Source organism: Brienomyrus brachyistius, chromosome 4, assembly GCF_023856365.1.
Source record: "Brienomyrus brachyistius isolate T26 chromosome 4, BBRACH_0.4, whole genome shotgun sequence".
NCBI classification, from domain to species: domain Eukaryota; kingdom Metazoa; phylum Chordata; class Actinopteri; order Osteoglossiformes; family Mormyridae; genus Brienomyrus; species Brienomyrus brachyistius.
Window position 1 is genome coordinate 14,365,184 of NC_064536.1, and position 22,188 is coordinate 14,387,371.

At 44.5% G+C, this 22,188-nt stretch overlaps 2 protein-coding genes across 5 annotated transcripts in view; one reads left to right on the top strand and one right to left on the bottom strand.

Moving 5' to 3' along the window:
• Positions 1–13,624, top strand: part of LOC125740206 (homeobox protein AKR-like) — a 36,205-nt gene extending 22,581 nt beyond the window's left edge. For 2 of the 4 annotated variants that reach the window (XM_049011089.1, XM_049011088.1), the window contains 2 exons: positions 8,920–9,134; positions 10,069–13,624. In XM_049011089.1, the coding sequence (XP_048867046.1) occupies positions 8,961–9,134; positions 10,069–10,554 (660 nt within the window). In that variant the 5' untranslated portion in view covers positions 8,920–8,960 and the 3' untranslated portion in view covers positions 10,555–13,624. The other 2 variants (XM_049011087.1, XM_049011086.1) reach the window with 2 other exon arrangements.
• A 433-nt stretch (positions 13,625–14,057) lies between these two features.
• Positions 14,058–22,188, bottom strand: part of dlgap1a (discs, large (Drosophila) homolog-associated protein 1a) — a 35,935-nt gene continuing 27,804 nt past the window's right edge. Inside the window, 7 exon segments of the mRNA XM_049011084.1 lie at positions 14,058–18,160; positions 18,736–18,888; positions 19,693–19,784; positions 20,583–20,726; positions 20,729–20,758; positions 20,761–20,836; positions 20,838–21,015. Coding sequence (XP_048867041.1) covers positions 17,945–18,160; positions 18,736–18,888; positions 19,693–19,784; positions 20,583–20,726; positions 20,729–20,758; positions 20,761–20,836; positions 20,838–21,015 — 889 coding nt within the window. The 3' untranslated portion in view covers positions 14,058–17,944.

Sequence of the window (22,188 nt, forward strand, 5' to 3'; positions counted from 1 at the left end):
CCTGGGAATCCGACCACATGCGTCCGGGCGACGGCAGCAGCGCGCTGAGGTTAGGAACAGGATGCGCTCGCTTTCCAGATTGCCAGACAAATTAGAATTGTGGTCATGGGTGGCGAGTTTCGCTTCTTTCAGGGCGATGAATAAACAAAATACCGCTTTTAACGTCGGCCCTTCCAACTGTGGTATTGTCCCCCGATTTTCCAGTTACTGTTACTGCTGACCACCAAGTGGATAACCACGAGGAGTCTGTAAACAGACGGTTTTGAGGAACGCAAGTGTTTAGGGATGGGTAGTAGCAACGTTTAAACAAAAAAACAGAAGAATTATTTCATAAAAGCGCAATTATCCAGCTTTTCTTTCTTAAAACAACTTCAAATTCAAAAACGATTCATTCTTGTTATAACTCCACAGCTCTATCAATCTCGCTTTAATATATGCAGAACTGCGAAATTACAAGCGAATATTAGCCTACAGATTTGTTTACACAGCAGTCAGCTGTAAGTCGCGGTATTTAAAGTGCAGTAACTCTAATCATTAACTCGCGAAATAAATCGAGGCTTTAACACATTTGTTAATGATTCACACAATTTAAACACTGACATCAGGAATAGCCATATATCGCAGTCCAACTAAGGTAGTAGTAATATTATTATTATTATTATTATTATTATTATTATTATTATTATTATTATTATTATTTGACAACACGTATGTTATCCCGCCACCCGCTGTCACAATTTCAATGTCAGAATGTCAGACATTTCTGTTTAAATGATAGGCTACTTATAGCAGTAATTGATTATTTACCTTGAGGACAAATTGGTGTCTGCATAACGTTGGTAACGTGAGAATGCGATGGAAATGCACGCGGCCCATAAACGGAACAGATTGCGTAAATCTTAACAACCGTCAAAACCGAACTTACAGAAAAGACTGTATTGTGTCCATAAATTAGGTATCACGCCTAAGGAACGAAACATCACTCGTTAATACATATGTTATGGTGTAATACAAAACACAACAGGAATGGCCTTGGCGGAATTGCGTGTACAATACTGGAAAACAAAAGCGTTCTGGGAGACATCAGTGGTTTAACCTTGAAGAGATTTGGGGGGATTATCGATTCGTTATTCCTTATACAAATTGATGTAGGTCTTTGGATGCCCGTGGGCCGTTTCACACAGAGAGATTAGCGAGAATTTCCGCCCCACGGCGTCCTATAAACCTACATGTAATGATGGAGATGGGGTAGGCGGTACCCATGCAGGAAGCTCCTATGCAGAGCATGTTACTCGGCTTCTTTATGTATATCTAGCAACTTGGGGGGTTTAAACAATCCGCCAATACGGTGAAAGTCGGAATTTTCAAAAGCCTCTTTTATTTCCAGTATTTATTGATTCTTAGAATTTTCCTGCCCTTATTCACTGCCAGTCAAATGTTATTGCACACGCTATTGATTTTCTACACGCGAATGTTACTCACTTAGCAATTACTAACAATGAGCTCAATATTCTTTGCCAAGAAATACATTTACAGTATGTTCACCATTTCAGTACCTTTATTAGCAAGAAAATGTCATGTCTATGATTCATTGAAGTAACCTCCTTAAGCAGTTTTAACAGCAGAAAAAATTCAAAGCAGTCTTTCTACAATTAAGGAACATTAAATACTGCTCTGCTGCATGGGATGGAACAGTTAACTAGTGTTTTTAAAGTTATAGGACAGCCTAGAATCTGACTATGCCATCACCACACCCAGTTAATAGGATGTCAGACATGCACTGTTACATAATCTTTCCATGTTATAAAGGAATCTTGTTTTATTTGACTTATATGTCCCTTTGTAATTGTTCACTCAACTGTCCAGTGCTTAAGAAGAATAAAAAAAATCTGCAGCTTATGAAATAAATGGAAAAGTGCAGAAACCTGTGGTGTGCAAGAACTTTTGACTGGTGCTGTAAGAGCATAAGGGCATAAGACATTTACAAACGAGAGCTCGTTTGGGGAGAACTTTAATAGCTCAGAGCTGTTAACATCTTATCTAGCTCCGATTTAAAGGAACCCAGGATTTTAGCTTGCGCAACACTAGCAGGAAGACCATTCCATACTCTAACTACACGCTGTGTAAAGAAGTGGTTCCTCAAATTCAGTTTAAAATTTCCACTTATGGCCACGAGTTATAGTATTTAAACGAATACTGAAGTAGCCATTTGGCTGAACTGCATCCAGACTTGTTAGAATCTTATACACCTGGATCATGTCCCCCCTTAGTCTCCTTTCCTTGAGGCTAAACAGATCCAGCTCAGCTAACCTCTCCTCACAAGACATTCCTCTAAGACCAGGAATCATTCTTGTACCCCTATACATTGCACCTTTTTAAATGTCCTTTTTAAGGTATGGTTGACCAAACCTGCACACAAAATTCTAGATGGGATCTTACCAATGAATTATATAATCACCTCCCTTGACTTAAACTCCACACACCTAGAGATGTAACCCAACATCCAATTGGCCTTTTTTATTGCTTCCCCACACTGGCAAGAGTGGGACAAGGAAGCATCCACATACAAACCGAGGTCTTTCACATAATCAGCTACCTTTATATCACATCTGGTCATAAGCTGAAAACTATTTAACAAAATGTTTAATCACGTTACTCCAGAATAAGATAAGGTTCTATATTTACCCACATATATAATACTGATTTATAATATACATAAACCATACATTTTTTGAATTACTAACAGACTGATTAGGATCTACATATTTTGGAAGTTTAAGTATTTTCTAATTATTTTATTTGGCATGTAAACATAAGACAGTGGAGAGAGCAAATGTTAAGTATATGGATTCTGTTGATTCTGAGCATCAGACGTATTATATTTGACGTTGTTTCGGTAGGGCTGTAATTAGCTAATTATTTTGCATACTGCAAAGATGCCAGTCATCAAATGACAAAATAATAATTAAACGAACAAATCACGCCAAGATATACTGGAGTCCAATACAGTCCGCAAAGCTTCTTCAGGCTTTTCTCTCTGTCCTGACCTTTAATCGGTCGCTTACTGAGATCAGGTCACACACGTGTAGAGATAATCAAATCGGATTCAGCCCTCATGATATATTCGCCATGTTTTCAATAACTGAGCCAAAGATCCCCTGTAGAGTGGCGGTAGTCTAAAAAACAAACACATAAAAAACAACCGGTCTGCTGTGACCTCCCCCCCACGAAATTTCACTGAAGTACCAAGGCAACGCTAAATTGCTTGTCAAAGACTTTAGCTCCATCTAGAGGCCAGAAAATACAACCGCTTAATTGTTGTAAAACGTTTTTGTTTCCCGGGGCTTTTCAGTCGCAAACGTCAGAAGTAAACATTTAATTTAATAAAGTAAACTTGGAGTAGCAGCGTCGAATGCTCTCCCGGTGTTTACGTAAGGTCGCACAAAGAATGTAATGGAAGTGATGCCGTCTAATGTATCAGCGGCTGTTATGCATATTGTACATAAATTTGTTGTCACGCGTATTTTAGCATTGTGCAGTATATATTATTTTAAGGTGCAGCAGTAACTTTTGCCGTACCTACTTCACACTTAAATGGATGTAGCAGAAAGACATTCTAACATTGCACATATTGATTAATATTGTTTCTGTGTGTATTAGATTGTTAGGGTTATCGTCAATCATCCACAGAACAATTGTTTTAAGAGAAGAAGAATACGAGCCACGTGATGATCCAGTCAGCTGTAAAGGGAGGTGAATCACAGTAAATACATGTTTGTATTGGAATTATTCATTTGTGACCCTCTACCCATATCAAACTCTTTCCTACGCTATTGCTTAAGGTATGAGTGCAAAACGTCATGACAAGGGAAAAACGTGCCTTCTGATGGAGGGTTGATCGGGGGATTCTTTCATTATCTGTTTTGTGACATCAGAACAGTGGTAATTAGTACTGGGTCTGTATTGTTATCGGTGACACCACCAATAATTCCCCTAATTAGATTAAAGGATTTCTCGATTTTTTTTTGTGTGGTTCCTGAAGGGGTCGGCCACAAGAGGGCAGGAGAGATTTACCTATACGGTATGGCCATTCATTATTTACATTATTGACTTTCTTAGCAGAACCAATTTGTCAAAGCACTCAACATAAATTATAGTTTAACGCTCTTAGTCATTTCATATCTTAGTAATTATACTTACATAACTGAAGGTATAAAACTTTCCAAAAACCATTTCTAACTGCAATAATCCATCCACTCACCTTCTGACGGCTTACCCTGGTCAGGGTCGCCGAGACGTAGAAATAATCACACAGTCAATTCCCTTATAATTTTCCTCACCCTCTCTCACACACCACATCTTTTTCGTTATTGCAATATGTTAGTTTTAATGGTTTCACGGTGACAATTAGTGTCACGCCAACAACGCCGATGTCGGTGATTAATGATGGACTCCAATGCGCCAATTGGCGAAGTGGACAATTCAACTTTTAACAGCAGAGGGCAGTATAGTATCCAATTTCAGAAAAATGAAGCCATTTGTGAAATTAAATCACCTAAAACATGAATACATTAGAACAAAGATAGATAAAAACGAATGATAAGGAATGAATATATATTTGAGATCTGGTAAATGCGTAACTTTGTAAAATTAATTAATTCACTAGTTATTGTCGATTCACTAATGTCTGCCCCAAAACCTATTTTAATGCTTCATGTAGAGGGTGAATGTTGGGTGTATCTTGAAAATGCAACAACCTACACCTGAAATTGTCGGTTCATTTTTTTCACAGTTCAGCAGTTAAGAATTCCTCAAATGCTAAGCTGGAAAACCGTGTTACTGGTGCTAGATAGACGTAAATTCACAGCCAATAAGACGCTAAAAATAAAATAAAAACAGCAACAGGAGGTTTATACATCCGATTTTGATCGCTGCTGGGAATCCGCTATGGCGCCTTTTTCCAAGTGCAGTTTTCAGTACTTACATGACGGCGGTTTTTCACGCGATTATATGATTATATGAACAATAGTAAATGTGAAGACATCAGGAATCGAAGAACTCCGACTCACTACATCCGGTTAGGACCTACAGTTTGGTGCAATCAACAAGAAGAAGAGTGAACAGAAGAGTGGATATAGTGTGTTTTAACTGACTCCTTGTTCCTGTAATTAATTATCACTATACAAAAAGCTGCAACAACAATTTCGGAAAGTAAATCTCAGTAATTTTAATTAACAGGCCAACAATAATTTTCAATATAGCAAAAGGCTCTAACAAAATGGTCTGACATTGTCAAATGGAAAAAGTTTTTGTCGGAAGTTTTTGTTTGAGAGAAATACCCTTTATGGTTGAATATATATAAACACATTCACACGAAAAAGATTTGAAAAATATGGTTTAATGACCAAATGCAGAAAATGCACCCGGTAAACGATGAACATAGACTGCATCACCTTCATAACGGGATTCTTCGTAGTTTTTCATTTGAACTACCGAGGGTGAAACTCGGCTGCATACGTTGTATTTAACACACATTACTCTATTCCCATGACACTGGCTAATTGATTTCTGTTTGTGTTTTGTTTTGTTCTTTGTAATATGATTCTTTACTACAACCAAAATTAATAGACATTTCATTTAAATTACGAAGCTCCCCCTAGCTTCCAGTATTAAAATCTCGCCTCCGTCCTTCTATAGGCCTATATCCACAGCAAAATATGAGTAGTTTTGCAAAAGATGACTCATCTGTTGATCTCGATAATCAGGCTGTATTAGGGGGGACGTTATGAAAAGAACTCTGCTGGTGATTTAGTCAAACCTCTCGCTAGGGCTGGATAGGGGTCAAACCTCCCCACACCTTCACCATCTCAAACAAACGGCTTCATTGTCAGCGATCAAACAGGTGGCTCCACTCCTCCAGAAACGGGTCGTTTGAGGTGACATATGAAAGCACTTATACGGGACTAAAGTTAATCTTTATCAGGCGTTAATTTAACGAAGCGCCAGCTACAATAAACAAGCGCGATCCCTTTTATGGCGCTGGAGTCTAGACGACATTGAATGTGCGTCTCCGGTTTAGCACGATTACGCGACTGTATTTTGAACCTTATACCAATTGCTGTCGAAAGCACTTAATGGAAAAGGTGCGCAGTTTCTCACCATATGTCACAAACAACTTAAACAGGTTAGTACTGTATGGAGATTTCTTTTCCTGAAGAGCAAGTGATAGACGTGTAGATTAAGCATATGCAACATCCGCCTGGTAATCTACCATAAAACGTGGTTTAAATTACGTACCACATAAATGCAGCGCTGAGCCTCTCATGCCTTATTGATCCAATAACGACAATCGTGCATGCTTGTCAAAAATTACCACGTGATTCGTTTAGTTTTTTTTCCCCTCGAAACACATAAAACGCAAGGATCTCTTGCGTATAATTATTTTATTTCATTATTATTTTTTTAAGCCAAGCCATCTCATATGTTCTACCACGGATGCGAAATACAGCTGGATCACGCAGCCCGCTTACCTCCGCATATTTAGTATGCACTATTTGCCTACTTCTCATTCGTTTCACGTAGCGCGGTCGGGTCCACGTCGGAAAAAAGCGCTGACCAAGTAAAGCTGGCGGCTTTGACCGATCCCCAAAACAGCCGCAACACGGGCCCCTACCCAGCACCTCCACACCCCTTGTAATTAATGACAGGAGCGCCTTCAAATATAATTTGTCATCGGCAGCTGTTCCGCTACAGCGATTGCCCTCTTTCTGGGCAAAATAACTTTGATTTCAGTATATCCAGGCTATGGATGTCACCGCCCCCACCTCCCCGCCTTCCTGGCTGCTTGTAGTGGGTGGATCTTGGAGGGTTGACTCACAAAGCTGTCAAAGATAGCTGTCACCCCGTGGTGCGATCAAACGCACGGTGAGCGGCGCGTTTTGCCGGTCGCGCAAACTGGGGATTTGGGGAGCCCATACGATGCACCGAGCCGTGAAGCATTAAACACACCAGGTTAAGCCGAACCAGGTCCGAAACCGGCTGTGAAATAACGATTTTTTTTTTACTGCGGACCGACGGTGCTTGAAACACGGCGGAAAGATCCCTGGTCTTTACTTGAGGAGGAGGAGGAGGAGGAGGAGGAGGAGGCTGGCTTGATAGCTGCCGTGGAAAGGACATTTTCGGAAATTTTGGACCACAATGAAAGCAAGAAAAGGTACGTTGCCTTGCTAAGTAACTGATACTGCGCGATTGAACGCTGAATATAGTACTTTACTCTATATGTTTCTGAATTCATAATGCTGAAGCGGGCCGTGGATTTAGTGGGAACTTTTCGTTTTGAAATGCGACCTAACGCGTCCAATGCGCACATTACCTGACCCTATAAAATTCTGCATTTTATGTTACGTGTGTTTGTGGGCTGTCAAAATGATTTGCGTCCCCCTGGCTTTGCATGCCCTGTTGTGGATTCAGGCACAGTAGCTCTGCGCTTACATGCACTTAAAAATGCATTTAAAAATGCCCAAGCTGAACATTTAATCCTGGTATTATATTAATGTGGACAATTCTCCGTGAAACAACCGGCCAGATACAGACGTGTGTTGATTTAGCTCATCGGCCAAGTTGCGAGCTAATTAAAGTTATGAATGCGCTTCTTTATTTTCACTCACCGACGCCGTTAGTTGGTTCGCATATTGTGTTTGTTTGTATCCATTTGTTTATATTGCCACCATTGTTAGACCCGAAACAAACGTTAAAAACCGAGCCTTTGTGAAACTATGCTTTTGCCTGGGCAGTTTCGCGTTCTTAGCAACCTCGTGAGATGAAAGTCTCACACAATAGCTTTGGTCCAACCACCTCACTATTTCCAGTTGCTGCGTACTTTTAACTACCCAGACCACAGTATGCATTGCTTTTGAGCACCTTTGGCCAGTGCAGAGTCGGTTTGTGTCGTTTTAAGGCGTAATATTGATGCCTGAACGCCACATTGCGATCCCGCTTCTTTCCCTTTGTCTCCAGACTCATTTTCAACAGGTTTGGAAGTTGGCAGCCGACTCGTGCGTCGCTGCTAACTAGCTATCCGGCGAGATCATGTTAAAATAGTTATGTCTTCTGTTTATCTTTGGGAAAACGACACGAGTAAACGAGACAGAGGTGTTATCCCATGTTTGTAGAAATAACGATGTCGGAAGTATGGCGAGACCCGGTCCAAGTTATGGCAGCGGTAGTGACTTCTTTGTTCTTGTGGGTCGGTATTGGTCTGTAACTCGGTCTTCGTTTCATTGTGTTAACCAGGTGGCCAGCTGACGGCTTTATAGAGCACTACAGGAGACATGGCTGGTAACGGGGACATACGGAATGCATACACGTAGGCGATCTGTAATGTTGCATTTGCAAAGCGGAGGTCTCACGGTGCCACATGGGACGTGCAAAGTTTAACCACGTTGTTTTGTTCCGTCGGACAAAGTGACACATGGCGAAACTTTGCGAACAATGGGCATCTCGGCGACTCAGTCATGATTCCATCTGTTATTCAGTGTTATTCAGATACCTAATAAACTGCATTATTTTGCCTAGTATTAAATGAATTTAGAGTTTTAAAGTTTGTCAAAGATTTCTGAAAACTACTGCGTTTAAAGCGACTGGTACAAATAAGGAGTTAAAAACGTGTTTAAGGCACCCTGCTTGCAGAAAAGAGTACGAATTAGTTAGCCCCCGTGTTAATTAGGGTGTACTTATGTGTTATAAAAGCGTATGCGTTATTCACGAGGAAGTATGCAGTGTTGATGTCTTATAACTACGCCTTGGCATGTGACGGAATACGCCATCGCTTCCCCTCCCCCATACAGGCTGCATTCCAGGCGGTTTATGCTGTCGTTTTTAATCCTTGTAATTTGGGATCCTCGTTTACCCCGTTCGCAGGCCAGTCTTCCCAGTATGGGAGCGATACGGAGGAGGACGGCATGGACTGTCCCCTGGACCTGTCCTCCAGCGCTAAGAGGAAGCGGCGCGGAAACCTGCCGAAGGAGTCGGTGCAGATCCTGCGGGAATGGCTGTTCGAGCACCGCTACAACGCATACCCGTCCGAGCAGGAGAAGGCGCTGCTGTCCAGGCAGACCCGTCTGTCCACACTACAGGTGCGGTCCGCTGTCAGCGCAGCTTACATGCTGCAGTTTTCAATTAATGCTCCAAAATCGCGAGCTTTCATATTGGGTCCCTGTTTATTGCCCTGCGCTCCCCCCCCTTCCTCAAATGCCAGATCGCCGCCTCATGCCTCATTGACTTTAAGATAAATAGCTCCTTTATATTGAAGGATCATTTTCACCGGCCCTGGGAATTTAAAAAATTGTCCCCTTTTAGACTTTTGGTGACTGTTATCTGGAACATGTAACCTACGAGCAAAAAGACTATGAGAAAGATGCGTATTTTTTCTTTTTTGTTAATTTATAAGCCATTTTTCTCGTCTCGCATCTGCAGTGCGACGAGTCGCCCTCCGTGTTGGGGATGATCGGGCCGGTCGCGCCGGTGCCTTTGAGCCGCGGTCGGTGGGGGGCTCCGCGGCTGCTCTCGGGAATTCCCCCCCGCTGTCTGGGAACACGTATTTGCATGTCCGGGCATTATGCGCATCGCCTGTCCGCTTCAAACAAAGCAGTCGGGGCATCGCCATGACTGCTAGCAAGCAGCTGGCCGCTTTACGAGTAGGGGGAAGCGGAGCGAAGTGATGGGTATTTATTGCGGTGAATGACTCTAGCGTAGCTTAGATTTAACACGTGACTTAAAAATACTTGTATTTAAAATAGTTTTAAGTGCAGTATTTAATATATCAAATTAAGTAAGCGCACAACTGTCAACAAATATGTATTAACGTGAAAACGTCTTGGAAAAATCGGTAGTAGGTAATGAACGCCTGTGAACAAATTATTGAACAAAGTGGTTCAGTGAAATAGTTTGGCTAATTAGGCGATGATTTTGGGTACATGCTACTGATGTAATGCAAGGTCAGGCATTTCCTGAGTATATAGCCTGTGACAGGGACAGTGGCTTATGCTGTGTAATTGCCATCTCATCCAGGTCTGTAACTGGTTCATAAATGCCCGACGGAGGCTGCTGCCCGAAATGTTGCGGAAAGACGGCAAGGACCCGAATCAGTTCACCATGTCACGCCGCGCGGGGAAGGTGGGTGACGGCGCGCCGCAAGAGATTGCGCCCCCTTGTGACGAGAGGGCCCTTCGTACGCCGAGCTTCGACTCGTGCGACTCTCCCAAGTCAGCGGTGCTGCCCAGACCGACCGTGATCTGTCACACCACGGTCACCGGGAACCCAGCTCACAGCTGTATGCCTGGCCCCCAGACCCTGGAGCCCGGTCAGAGTCTGTGCCAGGGAGAGGCGGCAGCAGCCCCCGGGGGGGGCTCGAGCCCCCAGACGGGGTTCTTCAACACCCCGCCACCCACCCCCCCAGACCTCACCCAAGATTTCAGTGGCTTCCAGCTGCTGGTGGACGTAGCCCTGAAGAGGCGTGCTGAGATGGAGAGGCAGGCCAATCCCTTTGTTTCCTGAAGGATCTCCTGGTCAGGCGGGGGGGTGTTGGAGGCACCTACTTCTGGGCTGCCAAAATCCAAGTGACTCACCAGACCGACCGACCGTTCGGCGAATAGGACCTCAAGGAGAGGAGTCTCGCCACATGGGGATTTTAATATCTATTTGCACATCGGAGGACCAGTAGCAAGCTAGACTTTCAAGGCTAAACCTAACGGTCTACATGCTTTTGCTTTTGTTTTGTAGAGATGATAGAGGCGTCGTGACGACCTGCCTGACTTTCCTTCTTTGTTTAAAAAAAATAGTTTGGCTTGATCATTCCTCATTATTTTTACTTTAGCGATCGTTTAGCTGTGCCTCTGTTTCTGTTTGCACAATAGGGTAACGGGGAAGACAGAGGTTGTTCCATTTGTCTAAAGGTTTCTGTTGGCATTAATGATGAACTCCATTACTGCTCTGGTTGGTGGCTCTGTGTTATGTGAAAATATGTATGTATATTATATATAGTGTATATATTTTTATAACTTTCTTTTGTAGTTTTAAAACCTTTTTTGTTTTCTTCTTACTTTCATCAATTATTGGGGTTGGGTGTCCTTGCTTTGGAGATCCATTTGTCTGGGTCTTCACACTGTGATACTTTGCCAAGCTGAAAAGGACCCCCCCCCAACCCCCCCTTTACCAAAACTTTACTGCCTTTATGTTCTGCTTACAGCACGTGTGTACTTTTAGAAGTAAACTGGAAGGGTGACACTAAAATGACTTTGTGGTGCTGTTAATTCAAAAGGCAAAGGACGGTAACCTGTTTGAATGGGTATTCCGACTAAATCGCAGGATATCTGAAGGCCCGCTTCCTATTTTTCTTACTGTGCAATGTATGGCTAGTTCAGGTCACATGACCTTCAAATAAAAAAAAATAATAATTGGTTGGTTTGTGTTGCAAGAATGTATCCCTCCTTGTAAGATGTAGCCTCAGGAAGCAGCGTACAGTGGTTAAGTTTAGTCACTCGACTGCTGTTGAAAATGATCCAGGGAATCAGAATTAAGAACCTGCAAGTTCTGGTTTTCCCCCGCGACCCAGTAGGATAAGCGGTTTGGAAAATGGATGGATGGAAGTTCTGGTTTTGTTACAGTAACCATGCAAATAGTGATTGGTTGTTCTTTGCAGGTAAAGTGTGCATGGCTTAATTTCGCATGCTGCCTGTGTGCTCGCTGCAGCCCAGATGCGATGCCCTCATGGGATAGGCGTGCTGCTGAAGCTGGGGGGAACGAAATCATTCTTGCGTTTTGTCGCATGTAGGCTGTATAAGTACCTCGATTACCATAGTTTTGCATTAATTGGCGCAGGCCGACGCAGGGGTTTACGCATGATGGGTATTGCAGACAGGGAATGCGAAACGACACCGTGCGCCTCGTTAGCGGGCCTGATGGAGACGCCTGTTTGCGTACGTCACAGGCGTGAGGCACCGCATCGCCACCTCAGGGCTGTTCTGCACAGAGCCGATTTATTAAGTCTACAAGGGCGACGACGTGTCTCTGCCTTGGCGTGACAGGCTGCCTGCGTCGGCGAATCCGTAATGCTGCTGCAGTTTTATTTTCCGACGTGTCTGAGAATCGAGGGTGGATTGCGTCGCAGGTCGAGCGCAAGTGCGCTGGCGCATCCTGTGGCAGCGCGTGTGTCACTCCCTCACTCTGCTCGTGCGCAGAAAGCCACTCGGCCATTCAGAAAAGCGGATTCCTCTCTGGTCCTTACGGGCTGGTTGACGGGTCGCGCTGACAGCCGATTGGCTGGCTGAAGTTTTGCTCCCCATAAGTTCTGCATCTGGACCGGTGGGTGAATTTACGGCTCTATAGCGGAGTGAAAACATTGGGAGCATTTTAGAATTTATATAGGGTGTCTGGGTGGGCGGTGCTGGCTGTGGCTTCAAACCTCAGGGTTGGAGGTTGGAAAATTCCACGAACCGAAAGAGCGAAATTCAGAGACATGCAACTGAGTATATTGGCATGTGCGAGAGTGTCCTTTGATAGATTCGTATCCCATCCAGGTTACCCCCACCCTTACAGTTCATGCGGCCTGGGATATGGTCTAGAGTCAGCGGGACCCTGTATGTTATAAATGGTATAGAATATGGGTGAATGTCCTGATTCATTATTAAAGGTTGGCCGTCTCTTATTCAATACTGGGTTAGGGTCCTGGAGCCTGTTTTCAGACAGGCGGGATAGAGTCTCAAATGGAGAATGTGTAAAAGCCATGCAGGCAAGCCCCCCCCCCCCCCCACACACACACACAGACACACTGTCATTCGGTTGGATTTAAAGGCCAGTTACTTAACCCGTGAGTGTAGCTGTAGTAGGACTCAATCTCCGGTCTCCCTTCCTGAAGTCAGGAGCCATGACAGCGTCACTGTTTGACCTCATTTAGGGGGAAGCGTAAAGCCTGAAGGTGGGTGTCTCCCTTCCTCAACTGCCAGGCCAAAACACACACATTGATTTACAAGAGCGAGTGAATCCTTCAAATTGCAGGGTCAAGTTCAAGCTTCTGCCACAGACTTAAGAATCCCCTTATATCGATCCTGATTTTCGCTCCTTCCTGACTCCGGGACGACGAAATTAACGGCGAGTCTTCTGCGGGGCAAAGACAATTGGTACAATAAAAAAATCAATAAGCCAAGGACCTTTAAAGGCGGAATGTAATAATAGACATCACATGAAAACCAAATTTACCTAAAGACATGAGCTTAACTATTATTACAGTTAGTGTTTTCACTTAACCAATAATCTAGCTTTGGATAAATGTTTCCTACATCTGGAAATGCTCACTCGTTTAGGGTTATGCGAGTTTGACTGGTCATTAGGAGAGAGATGTTCAAATAGGCTTTTTCTGCTGACTCGCTAGGCTGTCTAATGCGTTTAATATTAATCAACATGGATGGTATTTAACCCCCAACCCCCGTGTCCCATCTGACCTTATCAATCAGAACCAACTTGGTTATCTTTTTGCATTGCAATTTAACCTTCTTTTCCCGGGCAAATGTGGAACAGGTTACACTATTTATGAATAAAGCAAAGCACCCAGAGTCTGCTAATTATATCAGTTGATGTCTGGCATTGTGTGAATTCCTAACTCCAAGGTACAAAGCAGTTTTGCTGCTCGTCGTTATTGGTCTTGCGTAACATTCATTGTTTACACTGGACAGTATGGCTACAGTGCGTAATACATGTAGGTAATTATGATGGGATTTTTAAAACGGTATAAACAAATGTTTACTATAGATGAGATTTATTAAAAGAAATTTATAATAAAGCATTTTCTAGGTCTCATATTTTAAAGTTCTTGACATTTATCGATTAGTTATGTTTGCATATATCTCCGGAAACACCCTTTTTGGCACATCGGGCTTCCATAGTTACTTTTTCATAAACTGATGTGTCTCTGCGGTCGCGTTGGTAAAAGTATTTTTGAAGGCCAGCTTTTTTTTTAAACAGCGTTACCGGAATTAGCAAGAAAATGTGACACAAATACAAAGTAGGCTTGATAAATATTGATTTAATTACTTTTTACATTGGGAAACATTCATATATGTACAGATATTCATTTCGACTTGTTTTATCTCCATGTATACAAACTCATCTAGCATGAGGACATAAAACTCCTGAAATTTCTCTACAACAGATTCTTTTGCAATTTGAATGTTTTGGTATGTCGTTGTTGCAAAGACGCCTTGATATTGAGACCATACCAACTGGCCCACCTTAAAGAATAAATCTTTGTTTACATACTTCAACCTAGGGAAGCCAAATCAATATTTTGATATGCAAAATACACATTATTATGTGAAAATGCACATTGTGAAATTCAAGTGCCTTTGAAACATTTGTAAATCTCAACAAAATAGTGTGGCCTTCACAATTTTGGAAAAAAAAAACAACTAATTGTTTAGGTCTATCAAGCTGGCAAGAAAATTGTTTTCTTTTGTAGTTTTATTCACAAAGGCCTGTAGAAGTGAATTACGGAGGTGGCGGTAAATTCTAAAAATACAAAATAGCTGAAATTTGTTGAGAATGTACACACGTCACTGAAATGTGTGACCGGAGGTGCGGGGGTCCTCCGTCATAAAACAGTTCCTGTTCTGTTGATGCTTCCATACTAAAGCAAATAACCCCCTGTTCAAGTGATAATTGAACATTTTTATTCATTTCACCACAGCTTTTAAACACATTTCAGCCAAGTCAGTGAATCCCAGTAGTTTTCCCAGTGAAGCAAGATGAGTTAAACATGCGAGCTGTCAAAGTCAAATGCATCAAACGGGTCGCAAGAAGAAACATGTTCTAGCTAAATTTCTTTGAAAACCGTTTCCTAAACAACAATTTTTCTCCGTCCGCGTCCCCGGACCTTTCTGTGTCTGACTGCTACATTGTGTGTTAAGGCAGAGAATTGATCAAGCATTTAATGTACCGCAGACGAGCACTAATTGTTTCACAGCCTGGGACTCCTCATCTAGAACAGAAAAAATCCACCGATTTGCAGTCTAACTTGAAATTTTTACAGACAATTCAAATGAGCAAGTCAGAAATTGCATTCGTATATTTTAAAGTAATAAATCACTTGGTTGCCTGATGTAAAAATGAAAGTACTTTAAAAATACAAATATTCATTACTAGATGTGTAAAGGGAGTGTGTTTGGGAAACAAAGCAACTGTCTTTAGTAAAAATGTTCCTTATTTTGGTTGGGATGAAACTAGTTAAATATACAAATTTGACATTACCAGAGTCAACTATGAGTGAGAAGATTGTGAGTTCTAAAAAGTTAATCGATGATTAAAGACATTATTTTGTATACAAGTTCCCCTTGGTCCTTGAGGGTTCACACACATATCTTGACATAATTAGAGCCATATATTGGCTGAAATGGTAGTTATAATATACATTGAAATGTACCTCATTTACCCAATAATAGTGACTAAGAAAGTCTGTATTGACTCCTGTTGACTCCACAGAAAGTTACTCATGCCAGTGTGGAATCCCCACTGAACTTGGAGTTGCTGCTCTGTGAGGCACACGGGGGTGGTCCGTCGCTTTCCAGTGCTCTCACATTGAGGGGGTGGCCTCCCTGCCCCCTCCCCCCACACCGCATCCACCTGCGTCACGAATAGGGAAACCCCTGACGTGCCCCCATTCTGCATTCCTGCCCCCCAGCCAAAGCTGGGTATTCTGGGAGCCCTGGAGCTTGTCGCTGGTGGCTCAGCGGGCCTGGGGCTCAGGGAGCATTGCCCGGGGGGGGGAGGTCAGCCTGGTTCCTGCCACAGAGGAGTGATATGATGGTCCGACACGCCGGCATGGTTAGGGCAGAGGAAAGGATTATAAAATACACTAATGAAGAAATAGATATATAAATAAATCAATCTTTATTCAGTGTGTTTATCATAAGTTTGCACACACAATGGCTGTGTCATATGATATACAAGATCAGGACAGCAAAACACTAAATGGAATCCAAATAGTTCACTGGAAATAATAATAATAATAATAATAATAATAATAATAATAATAATAACAAAACACAATTTAGATCTAAGCCTATATTAATCAGATTGTGTCTACATGCTCAAATCTTCTTCCGATTTCATTGTACAAACACAAATCCCCATTTTTCACACGAAGGCGTGAGACCGCTGGTCTGTTCTGCTCTATGTCCTGGAGGCTGCTTGACCAAAAAACACTGGCCAGTATATCGACCTTGGAAATCAGGAAGCACTTTGAGAGACGCAGCCGTACCTCACTCACGCACGCACGCGCGCGCGCGCACACACACACGCGCACACACACACACACGCACACGGAAACGCAACACACCACACATTTTGTTTTTTTTTTGTTTTTTTTTTTTCCTTTTGGGAGACCCTGATTTTGCTGTGCTATCTGTTCCTCCATCTCTACCTGAGAGTTACCCCCAAACCAGCCCACCATGATGTGGGCAGGATCAGGAGGACCGGAGCTCCACGCCCCCCCCAGGAAGGATCCTGGTGACCGAGCAACCTTCCGCCGGTGAAGGTTACCCCGAAGAGATCACTATTAAAATGAAGCCCCTGCACTAGCAACTGGAAAGACTTCATTAAGAAAATAAGATGATGAAACCGTTTGCATTTCATGACTGTTTTTTTTTCGTTTCGTATCGTATTTTCGTTTGCTTTTTAGATTTCATGTTCCGGTTAGTTTCTTTTGCGGGAAACTCATTCGAGCCCCAAAAAGATCATCGATTCACAAACAGATCCACAAAAACTCCCTACCCGACTTTACAAAAAAAAGAAACAAAGCAAAACAAAACAAAAAAACTTTCATCTATAATAAGCATTTAAGAATATTTTGTCCCACAGATGACTACAGCAGTGTTAATACAGAGAAATATAATTCTCTTCAAAGCATTCGCAATAACAAGCTTATGTATGATTAACGAACGGAAATAGCTACGGCATAATGAAGGCATCCTTTTAGATCGCGTATAATGTTTAAGACCGTCGACACCCCCACAGTTCTTCCTAAGCATCACGGTATTTTCATTTCGCTGCCTGCCTCATTTGTTTGATGTTCTTGATAGTCATCTTTCGAGGAGAATATTGCTTTAGGTGGCCCGTGTTGCACTGGTACCTCCAGCCACACCGAAATAAAAAACGCAGTTAGTGAGGGTTGGCGGGAATGCGTGTGTGTCCGTGCCCAAGAGCGACCTGTGCCTCCGGGAGCCAGCTGCCCGTTCTCGTCCACTGAGGGCAGCCATGGCGACGGCTTGACTCGCTGGATAGTTCTGGCGGGCCTCTGGAACCGGGCTCTCCGGTCGGTCCTTGGGAGCCCGCAGAACACAGTCCTCTTCCCATGCACCCCAGGACCAAGCCAGGAGATTCAGCAGTCTTCTGCGCACACACACACGTGTGCGTGCGCACACTCTGCGGTCCGTCGTCAGGATGGGGGTGGTTTCGTCTTTGTGCGCGCTAGTTATGGTGTACTTTTCATGTGGCTACGTGAGTGTGCCGAAGGTGACAGGCTCTGCTAAAGAGGCAGGGATACGAACAACTCATCCAGGGAGAACATTTACGCCACGGCTGCACGGAGAGAGAGCAGGACGGCTGGCAGGTGTCACCGCCCCGTCCCTCGTCGCTCCGACAGGCCGTTAATGCATGCATCTAGCCCTCAGCCCTCTCTGGGCGAGATGCGTGTTTGCGGATGTGCGGCTATGAGGATCCTATGAAGAAAAAGTGCCTTACCCTGATTTAAACCTCCGGTCCAAAGACGTGTGCATTTAGTGAAGGGAAACAGAGGTGTGTGGAGACACTTTCTCTGGATATGAACGTGATTTCTCTGCCGCGGGCGCATGTGAGTGTGTGCGTTCTGCTCCCTGCAATGGCTCGGCGGTGGTAGCGCTCATAGCCGGGTCTGGGCCTCAGGGATGTAGATCTCGATGCTGTCCGCGCTCTCGGTGGCTGAGTTCTGTCGCACTGATGCGGCCCGTTTAGCGGCCAGGAGGCGTTTGCGAGCCTCCAGGCGCTGCCGCTCAGAGCTCTCCAGGGACCTGTCGCGTGTCAGAGGGGGGTGGGCCTTCGGGGGCTTCTTTGGCACGGGAGGGGGAACCCTCCTCTCCTGGACAGAGATGACAAAACAGTCAGTTAGCGGCGGCTAAGCTGAGGGCCGGGGCGGAGGCGAGTTGGAGGACGGCCCCGCTGAGCGCCAGCGGACGCCCGCACACCTAGCCGGCCTCAGCCGTGGCGTTATGGCTCTGATGATGGTGCTAGAGTTCAGAGAGAACTCGTGGAGTGCGTGAGGTGAACGTGCGACCGGCGACGAAGACCCAACGCGTGTCACATGGAATGATCGGCTCACTGTCAATGGGAAAAACAAATAAAACCGTCAAGATGGAAAAAATCACTTCAAGGGAAAAGAAAGAACACATTCAGCAGGTACAGTATGCGGAACAGAAGGTAACAAAAATCAGGAAATGGATAAAAATAATTCAAGACTACATATAAATTACAGACATGAAGCATATTGATACATGGTAAACACACAATAAGATGACAATAATTAATGAGTAGTTTTCATTTCCTATTAAGAAATATCATACGCCACGACTAATTGGGTATTTTTCATCGCCGGTATGCTGGGCTTTCTGTTTCCAGGCCGGACGGACCCCCAGCCCAAACTACTCCCCCCCCCACCTTCCTCTCCGGACGCTCCAGTGGCCTCCAGTTGTTGGCCTTCAGCTGGTGCAGCTCGTCGAACTTGAGGCTGATGTTCTCGATCGACAGCTGCAGCATGTCCCAGAACCCAGCCAGGTCTTGCGACATGGGCCGCGGATGGGTGTTTGGGTTCTGGGGGGCAGGAGGGGGGGGGGTGATGAAGTTTGTCAGTTTTCTCCCAGTCAGCAGGAGGCGCTCTTCAAGGAATTGAAATTAAACACTGAATGGAGCCAGCAAGGTGATCACTGCCTTTAAATGTTTTAATATTGAAAATCACCACAAACATTAGTTGCTATGAATTACTTTGAATTGAAGAGATAAATTCATTTCATTACCTACGTTTGTACATTTGGCAAATAAATTTTGGTTTGATTTAGACAATAATAACAGTTAAGGACTAGAATATAATATTAGAATATTTTCATCTATCTATAAAATAGTTGAATGTAAATTGTAGGCCATAAAAGCTGTGTTAGCTGCTTTGGCTAAACTTAGCCCAATGAAAAGCAGCCATCAGAGACTGTGGCTCTCAGAGACTGCGGCCCTCAGAGACTGCGGCCCTCAGAGACTGCGGCCCTCAGAGACTGTGGCCCTCAGAGACTGCGGCCCTCAGAGACCGAGGCCGTCAGAGACTGTGGCCCTCAGAGACTGCGGCCCTCAGAGACTGCGGCCCTCAGAGACCGAACCCGTCAGAGACTGTGGCCCTCAGAGACCGAGGCCGTCAGAGACTGTGGCCCTCAGAGACCGAGGCCCTCAGAGACTGTGGCCCTCAGAGACCGAGGCCGTCAGAGACTGTGGCCCTCAGAGACTGCGGCCCTCAGAGACTGCGGCCCTCAGAGACCGAACCCGTCAGAGACTGTGGCCCTCAGAGACCGAGGCCGTCAGAGACTGTGGCCCTCAGAGACCGAGGCCCTCAGAGACTGCGGGGACTCCTACCAGATTCTCCTCACACAGCTCCTGGAATTGCTGGAATTTCTGAGACATGAGCAGCTGGGCGCTGCCCACTGCACTCCGGATCTTCCCCAGAACTGCAGGAAGACACATAGAAGGGGGTGTGGTCAGGATCAGGGCCTGCGGGGAATCACCGTGGAAGAGGCGGGGCCTGCCTTGGCTAGCTGGGAAGTTTATAAATAGCTGGTGAGTGGGGGGGTCAGCAGACAGGAAGCAGATGGAAGCTCACTTGCTGCAGTGAGTAGCCCACACGCAGGGCAGGGAATGGGGGCGGTTGTGCTCCGTACCCCACTGTCAGTCCCTGAGCTCCAGCGTTCAGAACACTACCAGGGCCTTGTGGGTGGTGTTGCTGTGGGAGGGAGGGGTCGGGTTTCACCACAAGGTGAGGCTGCACCAAGAGGTGTAATTTTATTGCATGTAATGTGAATGGCAAATGATGATATCACCACTCTGACATCTGTGACTCAGGAATTACATATCAAATAAACTAAATTGTACTCATGAGTTCCTTTCATCCTCGTTACGTCATATCATCTATCAAGCTGGTCACCAGTGTAAAAGCCCCCCCCGAACTGTGCCTGTCAGTACACTGCAATCTGGAGTCATAGCATTACATACTGATTCATTTTAAAGCCTGGTGCATGTCATCAAGTACAGTTGTCTTTAGTTGTGTACATTTAGTTTAGTGGTCAAGTATGGTTAAGCATGGTCAAGTTAGGTTGAGTATGGTGAATTATGGTCGAGAACGATCGAGTATGATCAACGACGGTCAAGTGCGGTCAAGGATGGTCAAGTATGGTCAAGTTAAATGAGATATGGTCCAGTATGGTCAATAGAGATGGTCATCTATGGTCAGATTGAAGTGGCATGCTCACTGTCATCAGGCAGGTCATTCTCCTGTTCCTCCTGTTCCATCTGCCGACACCAGCCCTCCATGCGGTCGGTTTCGGCCTGGAGTAGCTTGAGGAACCAGCGGCCGTCTCGCTGCACGGTCCAGGCAGCCCTCTGCACGCTCTCCATGGGTCCTCGGTCACGCTGTCGATCCAGGGGTCGGTGGCGGCAGGATGGATGGATCGAAGCCCACGTGCATGTAGTCGTCATCTGTAGCACACGCATGGTAATGGTTCCCCCGAGCCCTGGATGCTGACCGTCGAGGTCGTGGCTTCCCGTGAGTACTGCCGCGAGAGGCCGGCGGAGGAGGGCGGCTCCGGGATCGGGGAGTCCGCAGCGCCGTCCGATGCCTCGCTGGTGTCCAGGTCCGCCTGTACCGCCGCAGTCACGCTGTTGGAACGAGCCAGCCGCCGGTAGCTGCTTAAACACAAATATGGCTTCCCGTTATCTTCCAGCAAAGTCTTAAGGTGTCTATAGACAACTATCTATTCACCCCAGGGAAGGCTGTTGTACCTTCAGTACAACAGTAAACTACGTGTAGTAAAGAATCGTCTTGTCAAAAAAAATTAAATAATAATCAAGATTCTGAAGTGGAAAAAGGTGCCATGGACAGATGTGATAAAAATCGAAGTTTTTGGCCTCAACGCCAAATGGTACATCACCATCCAAAGAATACCATGCCTGCAGTAAAGCATGGTGGGGGTAGTACCCTGCTGCGGGGGTATTTCTCCATAGCAGGGGCTGGAGCACTTGTCAGGATAGAAGGGAAAATGGATGCAGCAAAATTGTGTCACACTCTTGAGGAAAACCTGCTGCCCTCTGCAGGAAGGTGAAAGTGAGAAGACGTCTCACCTTTCACCGTGACAATGACCGGAAGCGCACAATTGCATTGACCATACAGCAGTGGAAGAAGGAAAAGGTGAATGTCCTTGTGCGACCTAGTTAGAACCCAGACTTAAACCCCATTGAAAATCTGTGGAATGACTGGAAGATCGGAGTCCATCAACGGACACCATCAGTTCGACTGAGCTTGAACAGTTCAGTAAGGAAGAGTCAGGAAATATTGCTCAGTCTAGGTGTGTTAAGTTGAAACAGATCCAAACAGATTCATGGCTGTAATTAAAGCGAAAGGGGGCTCCACAAAGTATCTATGTAACATCTTTTATCAGTCTCAGTTATTCTTGTTTTTTATTTGTGATTATTTTTCAGGAATGTGCTATTTTTCCTTTCAATTGGATATTATCATTTGCACTGAATAAATACAATGGGACAAATTCAGTTCTGATGTGTTTACATTTCCGGCTATAAAATGACAAAATGTGATTTTTTTTTTGACAGGGGGCGTGACTGTTTTCTGCACCAGTGCCGCTTGAATTCTAATCAGCCAAGCCAACTGGTTTTCGAACTAATACTAACCAAAGGGTTGAGGTGTTCTAAAATTTTTTTTTACTCTATCAGTGGAAAATAAAAATCGTACGATTCGTGTTGACTCAACTCTACAACTAAAAGAAATAAATAGTAATGATGTATGGTGTTATTTTAAAATTGCTCATTTTCAGCAGTAAAACATACCAAATATCAATTCATTCA